The 16,515-nt window shown below is 43.2% G+C and overlaps 1 protein-coding gene across 1 annotated transcript in view; it reads right to left on the reverse strand.

Moving 5' to 3' along the window:
- LOC116431764 (uncharacterized) overlaps positions 1-11,159 on the reverse strand; it is a 57,915-nt gene extending 46,756 nt beyond the window's left edge. The window contains exon 1 of the mRNA XM_031987635.2: positions 10,746-11,159. Within this exon, the coding sequence (XP_031843495.1) occupies positions 10,746-10,835 (90 nt within the window). The 5' untranslated portion in view covers positions 10,836-11,159. The remainder of the gene's footprint in view (positions 1-10,745) is intronic.
- Between the last annotated feature and the right edge of the window lie 5,356 nt (positions 11,160-16,515).

Genomic DNA, 16,515 nt, shown 5'->3' on the forward strand with positions numbered 1-16,515 from the left:
AAACAGTTTAATACCGGTACGCCACAATTTCATCGAGACTTCATTGTGCGACGCAACTCCGATAAAGCCCATCCGACGTCGCAATTCCATCGTACAGAATTGTCGCAGCGGTGGGTACTCAGTTCCTACAGCCCAGAAGAATAATTAAACCGCATTCTTTCCCGGGGAACAATGAGAAATGGCGTCGTTCGTGGAACGCTACTAATCGCGTAATCGTCGTCGAACAGCGGTTTCAACGGTCTTAAAAGTAGCCTAGCTACGGCAAAGCCGATACCGGACTAAAGCCGGATCCGAGCTTAACCGCGTGGCTCCGCTCCGATAAAGTTTTCGTTACGGCTGGTGGGTTCATGCTAGAAGTCGATTCTTCGTCGACTACGTTCCCGACTACGTGGTCCCAGCTTTTTCTCACTCCGTGTCGCTTCCGTCCTCTCCCTGCCTTCTTTCCTGCCTCCCCCTGTGCGCCAGCTTTCTAGCCAGAAACCCCCTCGAAAACGGAGGAGATGCAACGCGATGCAATAGTGGCTTATAAGTACGCTCATGAATAATGCAGGAAAGCAAACAAAAGTGGGGGCCGAGCTGCCGTCTTGCCATATAATACTTGTGTATTTTACAAACACCGCCACCACCGCCACCACCGACGCCACCGTTCCCTAACCACCGTCGCCCACGCCACCCCCGTCCGCATCATCGTCGTTATCGCGGCGCAGTATGCATACGTCTATGTGCACGCGTGCTCCGCGTCCCGTTTCGTACGTGAGCTGGCTGATTCATGGCCGCGATACAAACGATATTTATTAACGAGCCCGCCTTCCGAATGTCACTGCCGCCACGTCGGTCTCCGCTCATTTCAATCGTCTCTATCGAGCACGATCCCGTTCGATCGGGGGATTATTAACGCGCGGAGGATGAACGGTTCGATCTGTAATAGAATTTTCAACTTTTAACGCCGTAATTATTTTTTAACTGTAACACCTCCCGAGAGAAAAAGCGATTCTGTTTGATTGAGAAATTACTAACGCATGACCAATGCATAACCATGTGGTAGAATTGATCTTGATATATGATAGAATTTTTAATGTGCCCAGGTTCGCCGAATTTTGCATATTTTTAATTAGCCGATTTTTAACTGTACCCTGATCTTTGTTGTCCGTTTTAATCACTGGTGAGCGCGATTCTCTTCGATCGAGGGATTTTTAACGCGTAGCGGATTTCCACTTTGATCTACAATAGAATTGCTTTTGTATACAGATTTTAATTCTATCTATTATAATTACACGTGTATAGAATCACATGAGTGAATTAATTAACGAGACAATATTTTTTATGAAAATTCATTGAAAGTATAAATGACTGGCTGATATTGAGGAATTTGTTGCGAGGATGTAGTGAAGGATTAAATAAATAATCTCGGCAAATGTTAACGTGGATTCTCCACGCGAGAAGCGATTAATTAGTTTCTTCTTTTAAACATTTTACACGAAGCAGACTGCTCCCCGCGAATGGAGATGAAATAAATTTTTCACTGAAACTGCAACAGCCAACTCCGAGAAATTTGAAACTAATATTATTATTATGATGTTGCGTTTATTACACAGTAATTGGACATAAATATTGCAAGTACGAAAGTTGCTGGAATATATTGCGCTCGAGTGGGGCATAGCCAGAGGCAGTTTCAAAATCCGATCCAAAAACTAGAACTAAAGTAGAGTTAAGCTATTGCAGAATATGTAAGTGAAATATTCTCAGCGAAAAAGGGAAACGAATGTATCTCTTTCTACATTAACAATGCTTAATATGAAATATTCATTGAATTAAAATTTTACTTGTGATTTTCCAATAAGTTGAAGGCCAGTTTAAGAATTTTCATTCGTCAATTACAATCCATGATCGCTTCTTTTCGCAGAAAACGTGGCCAGATGTTCGAGGAAAGCTCGAATTTACATTTGTCAAACTAGCTCGACGGATGGACGAGCTTAAACGATACGCATACGCGGTTATTTGCATTTTATTTCGACCCTTGTAATATTTTTCACCCCCCTTTCAGCGACGATCCCTGTTTTCAGGCTGAATTGCGGAGATCGTTGAGATGGCGGGTGTCGTTTGCTCGACAACCGAATGGAAAGCCGATGCGTCGAATAATTCGACTGCTTGAATATTCATAAGAAGCTCTTAATTGTTCGTCAAACGGAGAGCCGGCTCGGTTTTCGTCCTCTTGTCAGGGAGTCGCGCGACATCGACGAGTCTCCGACTGCGTTTCATTCGTTCGACGTCTATTTACTCTCGTTTCCATTTTCTATGACGTGTTTTGAGAATCTAATCCTAACAGAAAATCCATATTTTATCTGTATATGCAAGGAAAAAATTTTATTTACGCGTGTTTCTATTTTAGAAATTAATTTTGTCCTTCCCTGAAATATCGGCGCCACACTCGAATCGACAACAGCTATCACGCCAAAAGCCTTCAAGTCGTAAATTAAAATCCTGCATAAACGAGCGATATAATTTATTCGGAATCAATCATTTGAAGTACGCTATTTTATTTTATTTTTCAAATAATCACCGGCGGCGTTGGTTTCAATTTCATCAGTACTCGTGAATATAAATACGGGCACAAGTATTTATTCATCATGAATCGCGCACGCCGTAGTCGATTATACAAATTCATCCATCCGAGCTCCCAAACTGATTTCCATGAAACCGAACTGCTCCGCAATAATTCCGTGTGTCCATACGTTTTCTATTATCTTATGAAATATAACGTCATGCAACTGTAAAAAACAATGGATATACGTTTATTGTGTTACTAATTTAAACAGAGTATTACCTATTAAACTTACACAATAGTGTACTTCCTACTACGGACAAGTAAATTTTGAAAGCAAAGCATCGCGAGTCCAAAAAAAATGGAAAGGAATTGTAAATCACGAAGGACAATACACATTTTAGATCAAACAAAATTTTATTTATGTTGACTTCGAAAAATGAAAGAAGCATAAAAAAACTACTATTCATGGGGTGACCCAATATAATTGAATGAAACGACGTTAAAGTTCCAAAGTGAAAAAGACACGTCAGAATACAAAGGTACGCTAGTACGACTCACAGAACACCCGGTAGATCTCGATGATTTCACCGAGAACATCTTCCACGTGCGCGGAAGGGGCCGCAAATTACATTGTCATTTCACGGGAAAGTAAAACTGCACATGTCTGAGACCGACGCGTACGATTTCCAACGGGATTCGCGAGTCCGTCCCGAAGCTTCCTTGTTTTATAATCAAATATTGATTATTCTTTCGCGCTCGGCTCGATCGACCCATTACCGGCCGCGTAATTTGGACAGTAAACACGCCGCAGGTAGAATAAAGTCACAACGAGCGGAAACGGAGCCTTCTGCGGGACGAGAAATATTTTTCATTCAAACAGTAATAAATTCTGCGCGGTTCGCCGCTGTCATTTTCGCTCGACCTTCCAAAATACCGTTTCCCGCGAAAACCTTTCGGCCAACCGGGGAAAAAATGCAATTGAGCGGACAAGCTTGGGCGCCGGCAAATTGATAAAATTGTTATCGTGCGCCGGCCAGCCGGATTATTTTACCGGTTCCGGCGGAAATGATTATCGGCGAACGCATTATCGGCTGGCGAAGAACAGCGTTTCGTTTCGCAGTTGTTCTTGCCCGGCTGATACCGCGCGATCGGACTAGCTCAGGGGATCGAGTGTTTCTTGCGAAGATAATCTTGTTTTTTCTCTTGATCAGGTGGCTGCTTTCCAATCCCTCGAGCAAGTTAGGGAAGATTTCCTTAGTGGGAATCTGCTTTGCGTGAATTGGCATGTTTCGTGTAGGATGGGGGTAGGATGATAGTGAATAACGTGTAACATTAACACATTGATTGCCACGAGAATTTTCAGTGTTTTATGTAGTGCTACTAATATTTCTCTCGTGGAATATGAGTACACAGTTCTTATGTTAAGCTTTCGTCTAACTAGTTTATTATTTAGTTACTCAATTTTCTTATTGTAAGTTTTTTCAAGTAATTCGGTAGCTTCAGTTATCAGTGATCATCATGGAAGTTGACGTGTTAAACAATTGAATAATAACAAAAAAAAAAGAAGAAACACAAGTAGAATTATAAATGATGATACATATGATTTGTCTGCTTGTATTTCACACAATTATCCGTTGTTAGTATTTTAGTTTTCATAAAAAGCTAGTCTAGCTAACGTTTAAACTATTCGTTTGCCAAAGCGTTTTACCACGAAAATTTCCAAACATTCAGAAAGTGGAGTTATTCGGCTTAACCTGCGAGTAACTCGTTTATGAAATATCATTAGTCGTCGAGGAGCGACGTCTTCGGACGACAGCAACGATAGTTTCCGACTGTTACAGATGTCTCGTCGGCCCTCCGCCTGGGACCGATTAATTTGGAACGGTTCCGTTTGTCCAGAGCGACGACAGTTCACGTTACAGGATCAGTCCAAACATTCCGAGCTGAGCAACTATTCTCTGTGACTAATCGCGGCGACGGGGAACTCGTGCGATCGTCTGACACACGGTTCGACGTTCCGGAATCAAATTCGATTACTGGCTAAGTGGTCTGTGTAGATTCTCTTTAGGGCCACGCAAGTTATATTGGGTCACGAGCTTGGTCGCGCTTTCGGCTGTGTTCTATTAGAGGACACGCGAATTAGGTATATCTTCTTTAGGAACACGGAAAACAGAGTTTAACGGCGTACAAACGTGTGCACTAACTATCAGAGCTACCGGGAATATCGCATTTAAGAGTTACAACGTGGAAAATAGGATTTTAAACTCTAATTCCAATATTTTGAACCTATACAAAGAAATTTTTCAAAGAGAAAATAGAAAAGCTAGTAGTTGAAAGATGAGGAAATATAAAATTAGAAAGGAACTAAAAATTATATAAAATTATATGCACAAGCCCTACAAAGTAACAAATTTTCAAATCCCACATGACATAATATTCAATTCACTCGGCTAATTTCGAATCGGAAATTTTGCATAACTTACTATTTCTAATCCAGGGACAAAATTCTATGGATTATCACAAAAAGAGTCAGAAAAAGTCTCAAATCATCGCGTAGCGACTAGTAAAATACAAAAGACCGTTTTGATCCGTGGATCAACTTGAATGCTATATATCTTTCCATCTGCTTCGAAAGAGACGATCTAAACCGATCTACAATTGATTATACAAAAATAGCGGCAAGAATTCGCTTTATCCTGATCTGAAGTGGATATATCGTAGAAAAGTCGAGACAGTTATATACCAGTGTTCCAGGCACAGTGATCGGTCGGACGGCAATCGATCGCCTAATCCGCAGTTTCACCGGACAATCGATGCACGTCGCGTTGCATCTTGGTGGATTGCTCGTCCGCGATCGTGGAGGAAGAAAATACAGGATTTCGTACGGTGCTGCGACGCGCTTCCGTATCTATAAATCCTTCCCCGTCCGGGGGATCGGCGTTCTCTCGAACGACCGAGTGCCTTCCAGGAGCGTTATTGCGACTCGACGACGACAAGAAATATTCTATCGAATGGGAAACTGGCGCGCGGCTTACGATCCCGGGCCGGAATCGAGAAACGCGGCCCTAGGCAGAATGGTACTGAGGGACGACGAATTAGAAGGACGTCCCGAACCCATTTTATTTCCCCCAGTTCCTAATACATTACAACTGGTCTAATTCGAACGACAGATACGGTGGAAACTCTTCTCAGACCTGGCTTATTGATGCTATTAAATGCATTCGATATTGGAATACAAAATATCTCCGGTATTTTTAATGATGCGAGAGCTTTTAATGATCCCTGAAGAAATGCTTTTGTTAAGGAGATCTGTTTCGAGAAGCATTTGAATGTAACGCACGGTAAGATGATATAAAACATTGCAGATCAGAAATTAAAGATAAAAGGTAGCTTAAAAGTTTTCGAAGATAAATTTATTTTCATATATAAACAAGCTGCTCGAGGAAATAAATATTTCTCAGATCGAAGTCTGCGGAAAAACGTTACTAATTTTGACGAGTAATCTTGGCTTTTATATACACGCTCCATACTAAATTTTATATGAAATTCCCGTGAATCGCACAATTCCACTTGGACTTTTTTTTAAGTATTAATAAACGCAGGCGCACAGTTGAAAAAGCTCAGCCAGCTCCAGATGTAATTCCGAGGCCGCGCAGTTTCTTCTCTTGACAACGGTACTTTAACCTCTTAAAAGACTACAGAACAGGTACGAGCAGGAAGAACCATAGAACTTAAAGCCGGATTAGTCGCAGTTTTAACCGGGCCCTTAGCAAATTTACCGCATGTAATTAACAATGGACGTTTAAAGACACTTGCATCGGCTAGATTTTACCCGGCACGAACCACGGAATAATTTTTTCTCCGTTTCCCCTCAACGCTTTATTTGCGAGAAACCGTTGGAATTGCTGCTTCCCCGTGTTCGCGCGAGTATTTTTCAGATTCGCACGCCATCGGTCGCGCACGTGTGTGCGAGTAGCTGCTGTGATATCCCCCTATATACATATTTACATTTATTATGTACAACGCAACGCCGGAGAAACTCGTTCCGGAGAAAATAAGGTTCTCGGGCCGCTGTATCTTCCCTGAACCTGTAAATTCACTTGGCCGAGCCAGACGTTTCATTCTGTCACGCTCTATGCCCCCCAACCGTATATTTTTCAACATCGCTGCCATAATTTTCAAATAAATTCGCTCGTCCGGCCGACGTTCCGTCGCGTTCGAACATCCAGGCCCTTTTTTTCTCCCTCCCGAGAATGGAAAGTCGGACCCGACGAAATTATTCGCGCGCCGCGCTGTTTCTGTTCTTTCCTCCAGGGTTGAATAATATAGCGAACGTTGATTATGGGAAATTTCATCCAGATTGAACGGAGGTTTGCCGATGTAACTTCGTTGTTTCGTTATGGAACCTTGTGAGGTAAATGTAATTCAAACACTTTCTTTCGAATTTACGTTCATATCATTTTATCGGATGTCTATCGAATATTGTTACTCAGTTTCCTCTCATTTTCTCATTCCAATTGCAAAATAATTTTCTTGATCAGCGTGTTACACTTTTGTTGATACTAATCATCTTCCTTTCGCTGCGCAACGTTGAATTGAAGCTTGCTTGATCGTTCGATGTAAAAGGAATAATCTTATTCGCTTAACTTTTGGGTTAATAAGCTAAAGGGAAATATAAAAAGGTGAAACGAACAAATTACTATTTGCTGGCACAAAATTAAAGAATTAAACTTAAACTCAATTTCGAAATTTTGCGGCAAGCCGACGCAATTTTCCAGGAGAATATTCGAAACATATCCAAATCAATGGTCAAAATCGGCCTTTGAGTGCGAATAGGCAGAATTCCGTCAATGGTAATGGCGATAAAAGTTCCCGGCGAGACCCAATTCGTTCGATCAAACGCTGCGGCAACAGCCGCTCGCTACATGTCTCCCCGTTTCAATAATTCAAAGAGCCTTTGACGGCTGTCATCACGCGAACCACCCCCCCCCCCCCCGGGGGTTTATTTAGTCGCGCGCGCGTAAAGCTCGCCCGGCCACGGTTTACATGGAAACAATGTGGCTTACAGGCGCCACGCGGTAGGACGGCATTACCGAAATGGTCAATGGAACACGCGAAATTTACTGTGAGCCGTGTGAGTTTAATCGAAACAAAAACATATCCTTCCTCGTATTTTAACCCTTTACATTCTTGTTGATTTTCTATGCGACGTACCAGCACCTTCAAATCGTTTTTTGTCAAAAAAATTGTTTTATCTGTCAAATAAAGCGTTAATGCGAACAAATTTTCAAAAATTATTCAATGTTTTGCATTATAATGATTTAGATCATTAACCCCTTAACGCACAGTTTTTTTTAAAAACACCGGCCAAAAAAAATCAATTTTGATATACTGCGCTTTTGTTCCATGGAAAAAGGCTATATTTTATTTTTGAATAAATAAGTGTTATAGCGTACAATCCCATGTAAATGATAAATATCAATAAAACGATTTTTTTTCTTTGCTTTCACATTGTTATTTTCACAGTTTGGCCTGTTTAGCGCGCTCGAATTAACTCGAGCGTGCAAGCTAAGGGGTTAAGATTGTAGGGTGGCCGAGCGTATATGCGTTGTGTGTATGAATGTGTGAGTGTGGCGTGGAACTGCGCGCCTGCTGAAGTGTTTGCACTTACATTAAATACGTTAATATGTTAATAAATTCGTCACGATAAGCTATCCCTACTCACAATACCCATCCTACGAGATTGCGAAAAAGAATGGTGAACACTGAATCACCATTTTTTAGACTATCATTATTGCGATACACGCGCGTTTTGGAAACAAAGTACAGCCAGATTGAAAATATAAGATTATACAAGATGTATACCTCGATGCCTGTGTAATCTTGACCAGAAAGTTGCAAATTATGAACCTCTCGAGCTGAATAGCCAAACAATCGCAAATTGTCACGCGACAACAAATTTCTGCCTGCGTTCGCTACCCTGTCTATTCCTCACCGTAAACCTTCTAACGAGATCAAAAGGTAGTAGCCAAGTATTCTGATTGATAAAAGTTCCCCAGAATTTTTCAGTGGCCTCATCAAAAACTTCGCGTCCACCCGTCCGTCATCCTCAAGGGGATGAAAAAACTGAGGCAAAGTTGGTCGCGGTGACCGAGCCTCGTTGAAAATAAATTGTCTCCTCCTTTTTTTAAACATGGGACAAACCGTGATTTAAATAGCGACGGTATTATGCAAGACTAATTACCCGATGAAGAGAAAAAGAAAAAAGGAAAAGTCGAGAGAAAAAGGTTGTGGAACCAGTGTAATTAAAGCAGCGCTACCAGGAAGGAATAAAGGAAGGATAAAGGGGAGAAGGAAAGTCCGTTATGTTCGAAATTTGCTAATCAAATCGTTGGTGACATTTCCCAGTGAATCTATGCCTTGTACACAAGGCTGACATAATGAAGATTTACGAATTGCACATTACTGCATATATACAAAATAAAATATTTTCACATTGTTCACATTATTTTCCAGGAATTTGATAATCCGTCTGCAGTCGCGACATTTATTACGGGCGCCCAGTCAATAGAATCAAGTAAACAGTCTATTTCACAGCTGCGTTCACAAACGAAAACCGTGAAGTTCTTATAACAATTTAACAATTTTATTAGAAATATTACAGTTTCAATAAAACAAGATCGGATTCACGCAAGCAGATTAGTCGACAACGCGAAACGTCGGATCTACCTCCAAGAGCTCTTCTTTCATAAATCAGAGTATAATCGTATATATATACAATAATACTGTTAGTATAACTACCGATACATATATAAAAACATATAATATAACTATCGATTCGAAATAGGAACTGCAAAGACGTGTAGATCTTCATAGTTCTCTAGTGGCGAGAAGTATAAGGTGCCGCCACAAGAGAGAAGAAACAAGGGACAGAGGAAGAAAGGAAGGGATGAAAGGATGAAAAGAGAAGCAAAATAGATAGGATACAAGAAGTTGTACGGAGGTGATACTCCCCGGCCTTCTGCTCCCGTGACTCTGCCTCGTTGAAGAGATCCGATCTTAAGAAGAAAGCGACCAGGAAGTGTATATATCTATATATATTCCAGGGCTCCGCTATTGCAACTTGTCGATAAGAAGAAATATTCTCCGGTACGGTGTGCACGAACGAGTGAGAAGAATGGGAGGCTCGCGAGCCGGTTGAATCGGGCGGCAGAAAACTGGCTGGAGAAGGAAGATGATACGTGGAAACCACCACGTACGATCATATCCTTCCCCCGGATCTCTTCCACCTCCGGGCCGCGTTATATATTCCAATTCGATAGACACGTTTTTCCAATGTCTGATAGGAAAATGGCTGACTCTATCGATAGCCCGGTTTCGGATTACCCGCTCGCTGGGATAACGACAGTGCACGGCTGGTGGGCGGGGAAAGAGGGACACACCGAGTCGAAAAAGAATTTTCTGCGGATATCTTCGACACCCGTCCCTCCGAGTATCGATTCGATCGGCTTCCGCGTCGCGAGTTACTACGCTTAAACGGCGGACAAAAGCGGCGACAAGTGGAGAAGAAATGCGAGCGGCCCGCAAACGATTTACGAATGAGGTCTTTCTGCGAACTGATAAGACTGAAGGTTCTGCAGCCGTTCCTCTAACGACCGCCGCATACCGATTCGTCAATGACACTTGGGAAACTTTGTCAGTAGTGGGACCTTTGTCTGAAAATCGACGCTGTCGGGGATAATCGATGCGATGGTATTGAGAATGTCTTGAGATTTGGTAATTGAGCGGTCGCGGAACGGCTAATGCTTTTACCGTTTTGGAATTGTGATTTATCATACCGAAATGGTGGAGACTAGAAATTTAGAAAAGAGAAGGATGGGGAACTGGGAAACTCGAAAATTGAAGAATCGAGACTGTAAAAGCGAGAAGATGGAAAATAGAAAATGAAAAATGGAAAAATTCGGAACAATTGACAACCGTGAAACTGCGAACTGGAACATTATAAATGATATATAGCAAATATTTAAAAGACCGAAAAATCTATAATCTCCTCGCGAGTAGACACTAAATTGCGCCCAAAAAATCGTCAATTTAATTTCCGCACTCAGCATTCTCCCTTCCGTATCCTAATCTTCTCAACGATAAACTAATTCCGCAAAGATGCTCATCTTCCCCGCACAATGTGCGACTGGTAACTTACGGACTGCCTGAGACTCTGCATGGTGGCCGAAGACGGAAGTTTCTTGCCGATGTCCCGAGGTAGTTCGCATTTAATCCGCTTACCGTGCATCTGTGCCCCGCATAATCAACCACGAGGTATCCGCGTATGATCCCTATCCGTCTGAATTAATTTATCAATGTCCCGTTCACTGTCCAATAAGCTATTCCGGCAGATATTCGAGCAGGGCTGTGCGTGTCCTTGGTTGCCGGAGCGTATTCGACGAATCCGTGGCGCGTCCACGCCGGAACTGGGCCACGTTTCTCCGCGCTGCCCGGTTACACTCCGCTTTTTTTTCCTCCCCAATGAATTTCAATGAAAAGCCGCACCACGGCAACCGAGGCCCCTCTCAACGCGGCGCAGCTCCGAGAGCTGACCGCACGGGCCGGCCGTCGGCGTGCAGTTTGCGGCCGCTGTAAATTCGTCACTCGTTTCTGACCACCGCAAACGACTACGATTCGACGCCGCGACGCGTTCCTCTGCCGCCCCGTCATCCAATCTCGTCAAGATACCATCGCTAATTGGAAACGAGCCCGCGTCACCTGTTCCGCACGCCTCGTTTGTCTTTTGTATTTACGACGCCTGATTAAACTTCGATTCATCCGTACATTCTGGAGTTTTTTTGGCAGTGTTCTAATGCTAATTGGGAATTTTAATGGTCCACATTGGAAAGGTATCCGAAGAAAATTTGAATATCAAGAAAGTATAAACATTTCATTTAAGATGCAGGTGTAAGAAATTAGGATGATCTAAAGGAAATGGCAAACAAAATTTGATCGTCCGATAGTTATTCCGTTCTATCAATAGTTGACGGTGACAATTTAAATCTAAACAACAATTTTAAAGCACGTCATCTAACTTTTGGTACAGCTGCAGCACCTAAATTCCTATTCATTTAACCCTCTTAAGGCTAAAAGCTAGCGTCGAGATTTTTACGATTCCCGGGACCGTTTCCCCTGTACGTAATCCCCAAAAGGATCGTTCAACCGGAAGTTGCGCGTGCCCGGGGTTATTTTCGAGGGACCCGAGTTCCCCCGTGAACCAATTTCTCGGCCGAAAACACGGAGCCGCAAGAGTCTAGGTCGTAGTACGCACCGCGACGACTCCGAAATGCTTTTCCAATGGGGACATTCTATGGGGGAATTGTCTATTTGAAAAGGATGCCATTGGTGCCGAAAAAACCTGGGAAATGTACTGGAAAGAGAACTGCATACCGTAACTATAAAAGACACACGTGATACTTGTTTCCAGGTACGGTATCTGGCTGTAACGTTGTCGCGGTTGTAGTCGGGGGCGGCGGTTGCGTTCGATAAGAGATCCCATAGCTCCCCCAAATAAACCTGTGGAAGGTCGCCGATGTAGGGCGATCACAAATTTTTTTTTGTTTATTTTTTTTTTTTTTTGGTTGTAATCGGGGAAACCAAGGATGTTTTTTCTGTTTCTTGTATTTTCATATGTTGTCAGTTGCCCGCGAGCGTGCATTTCCATAGGGAATTTTAAAGGAATCGTAAACTCGGGGCAATCATAAAACGTATCGCATACTATTAAAATTCGTATTTCGTCGATATTTCTAAGATCTCCAACCGCTGCGAGGGCACGCAGTACCAAATTACCATTTTCCCATTCTTCGAGCATTGTTCCAAAAGGGCAATAAACCAGGAAATGAATTTAATTAATAACAGAAGTTGCGCAGAAGCAGAAGAAACTTCGGAAGACGCGGAAGCAATCCTGAAAGAATCTTAATGTCCGTTATCCTGAAGTTTCCGCGAAGCACCCATGTTCATACTTTCATGGACCCGACGTTCCTCAAACTCGTTACGAGTCTCTGAAGTCTCGTTCAACATCTTGCAACAGTTCACGTTCAACTCCGGAGCTGTGGTAACCGACGGAATCTGTAAAAACGTGAAAAATCGAGTGCCAGTCGCCGTGTGTTTCGTCCGCGATTTTCCTTCCCCGTCGTTTGTTTCCATTTTCCCGGGGAATCTCTTCGCTCGATGACGACTTCGTCCATTATCCGCGGCAACTTTTATCATTTAACCGGCGCGCGGCCTGGTGAATCGTTATAAAACACGCTGCCGTTGCAACGGTAAAGATATAAATATTGTCCGAGTAGGGGCGGATTTTATTTGCTCATTCGATTTTTACAATCGAATCGTCGAATTCACGCGCGTCCTTGTAAATAATGTTTAACGCCGAGAATTTTATTTCGACGAAACGCCCGCCAATGCTGGCCGAGGCTGAACGCGCGCGGCGTTATAAAGCATTGATTGCGTTAATGGACGCAAAAATGGGAAATGTTCGAAGCGGCGCACACGCTGAATGCCGGCGAACGAACTCGTCTCCCGGCTATTGTGATCACTGTTTTTCGCGAATTCACACCTCAGCTCTGTGATATTAGATTCCCGCGCGTGAATCGCTCGATCCTGATTACTGATATATTCGATTGCATCTCCAGGTATAACGAGTAGCATTATTCTAGCATTATACCGGAACGAACGATCTATTGTTTTCTAAAATCGGAAAAGTTAGGTCGACGGCGAACGAAATTCTACCGCCGCTCCCATGGGGGTACGTAGTATTGAATACTTTTATGGAAAAATCAGCCGTTCCAAAAGTTTCAGTTCTCATCAAACGCGTTGTAAAAATGTACCGGATTTGCACCCGAAAAATTAATGGGAACATAGAGCAGTGTGTAAGAATATTTTAGGAATATATACAGGCTGATTGGAAGGGAGTATTCGTAGCTTATAACGTAATCAGTGGTTAAATATTGCATAAAAGTTCCAATGAACACGAGTTGATGAATTAATATTTCTCAGGTTATAAAGAACTTTTTGTTCCTGTTAACACGACTTTTCTGGCTTTTCTTTTCTTCCCCTTCTTTCCCTTTTTACTCGTGATAATATTATAATTACGCTAATGCTGTATTATTATAAGAACGTAGATGGAAAATTTTCCACTTTCTCCATTAGCCCCCGTTCACAAAAACGAAAAAAAAACCATTTCGTTTCATTTTCAAGCGCGTCGCAAGTTTCGCTCGAAAGAATCAGTCACGAAAACAAATTCCTCAAAGTCTCCATTTCCCTGCATCTCGTGTATATGCGACGCTTTAAGTCACCGTTAAGTGGAATATGACAATGATACACAGCCGTGGCTGTTTTCCGCCGTTGCCAGATACCACTGATCCATCCTCCTTTCTTCTCGCGGACAAATTTCTTCGGAAACACGCGGCATGTGGAGACGGAAGCCGGCGCGGGTCTCCAGTTGGCAGATACGAATGATGGTTTCATCCATAACTATGAAGCGTTGATAACAAACAGATGTTTCTTGAGTGGAAGAGGTAGGGGTAGGGGTTGGGGTAGGAGTGGTAGCAACGAAATAACGGCGTTGGCCGGCCGATATGAAATGTATCAAGCTATCGCTCTGACGGATGAACTATCGTTTCTATTTTTATCGTACGCGCGTCGGCGCGCGCGATATTTCAACCGACGCGATGCGACGGGCGGAAAAGGGCGCACCCGCGCGACACTCTCCGTTGGAAAACGTAACCGTCGTTATCCAAGGATTGAAATTCATTATTTACGCGACCCAGAACACGTTGCGGGGGTTCGTGCGGTGCTACGGGACGATGTCATTAGAGACGAAAACAATTTTTCAACGTGTTCCGTCCCGGTTCTTTTTATCTTCGACGCCGTGGCGTTTTTCGATTAATAAAGTATTTTCGCAATTAGCGCGGAAGTATGTACCTGCGTAGGTTTAACGATGGAACGGGCCCGGCGCATGGGAACGCGCCGTTTATCAAACAACGCGGCGCATTGTTCTCGTCAAATTAAAGAAATAATTAGGCGCGTAGCGGGACGGAGGGGGGTGCTGACCCAGTGCTCCGCCCACGCACGCGCCCGGTTGCTGAATAATGAGAAAGGAACCATTCGTAACGCAGCTATGCATTTACAAATTGCGATGCCGGCAATTACTTCAGCGACGAAAATTGCACCGCTCCCGGTCCGATTAAGTCCACTCGTATAAGAGCGAACCGCCCGGTTCGCTCTGAGCCGGAAAACGCGTAGCTTATAATTTAGCCCTTGTTCCGCGCGTATGATACTTTTCTCCTGTTAGCGGATTTCAGAGAAATTGCTGGAAGTGCTTTGTTCCCTGGTTGTGATATTTGTTACGAACGAAAGGAATTGCATTGATACATTAAAAATTCCTATCGAACGTGGGACGTGCCGCGAGCAGAAATTGATACCTCTGATCGATTTGTAATCTTTTCAACTTCTATTACACGAATTTCAAGTTCGAGGTGGGCACTTTAATATGCAAGTGGTCCTGTTCAAACGAAATGACGATAATATATTGAAAATGTCGACTGATCTTGTGATAAAGGCCGAAATTAATCCCTCGAGAATGGATCTACCTTCATATTAACTAACCTGAAACGTTTTCACCTTCCAGTACATAAGATTAAACCTCGAAGTATACGCTTCAACGTGCAAGTGATCCGAGTGAAAAAAAATCATGATGACACGTTGAAAATCGCGATTGATCGTGAAAGATGGCGAAGATCGGCTGACAGGTTCACCTACGCGGCGGCTTGTTTACACGGCAGGCGATATTATCGAGTGTCAGGCAACCTTTTACACCGATATCGCAGCCGACACAGGAACGAAACAGGCCTGGATGGCGTTCATCCAGACGGTATTACCCGTGACGCCCGGCATGTACGTGTTTCTGGCAGGCTAGCTAGCTCGAAACTACTTCGTTTCGATTCATTCCGGGTGAATATTAAATTCTGCATGTCGCCGAGGAAGCTTTTGAGTCGACACGTTCCTCCCCCCCCCCCCTCCAATTTAAATTTCGCGCGAGGAACGTCTGTGAATATTCGTATCGACGCCCGACTCGCAGCGTTTCGGGGTAGCCCCGCCTCGTTCCGCGAACGAAATTCACGGCTCACCGGTCGAACGATCTCTCCGTTCCGCCGTGATCGCGTAATTGCTTTTCATTGCTCGAGCGACCGGAATTAACGCCGTTTACGAATTAATGAGCCCCGGACTCCCGATATTATAGGATTCTTTTGTCCGGCCGGGATTATACAAATAAAACGCGCGACATTGAATCCTCCCTCTCCACCATCCCCGGCGACGCGCGATCGCAAAGCGGCTGCGAAACATCGAGGAAAATAGCGTGCGCGCGAGCAACCGTTTATTAAATATTCCATAGCGTTCGTTTATCGCCGTACGCACAGCCGTGCTTTAAATCCTAGACATCCCGCTATGATCTCTGTAATCGTTCGTCGCCGGAAATCGTTTTAAAATCGTTTTCACATTTAAACGATTATCTTTGAAGTTGTTGGGAAATGTGATTGCCGGCTGGATTGTTTGAAGCTGATTAATATTATCGGTCGGATTTACTTTTAAAAAGGAAGCTAGTGATTTCGTGTCACATTATTTACCATTAAACACGCAACCAATAATACCATGCGATACTAGTTAGCTATGTTTAAAGAATCTTTCAATTGGTCACGTGACTTTTTCAACTACATTTTCTTTAAACATTTCTTTTAATCTTCAGCTATCGATCTTCTAATCTCACGATCACAGTGGTATGATCTTCTGCAATCTTGTTTTAATATATTTTTCAGATACAACGTACAAGTCAATGTGTATTTTAGCTCACCCGATATACTGCCCTGTCCTCCAGCCATCAGAAAGTAAAATGCATCCTTTTGAAAGTGTCCGTGTGATCTTAACTTGTA

This window comes from Nomia melanderi, chromosome 3, assembly GCF_051020985.1.
Source record: "Nomia melanderi isolate GNS246 chromosome 3, iyNomMela1, whole genome shotgun sequence".
Taxonomy (NCBI): Eukaryota; Metazoa; Arthropoda; class Insecta; order Hymenoptera; family Halictidae; genus Nomia; species Nomia melanderi.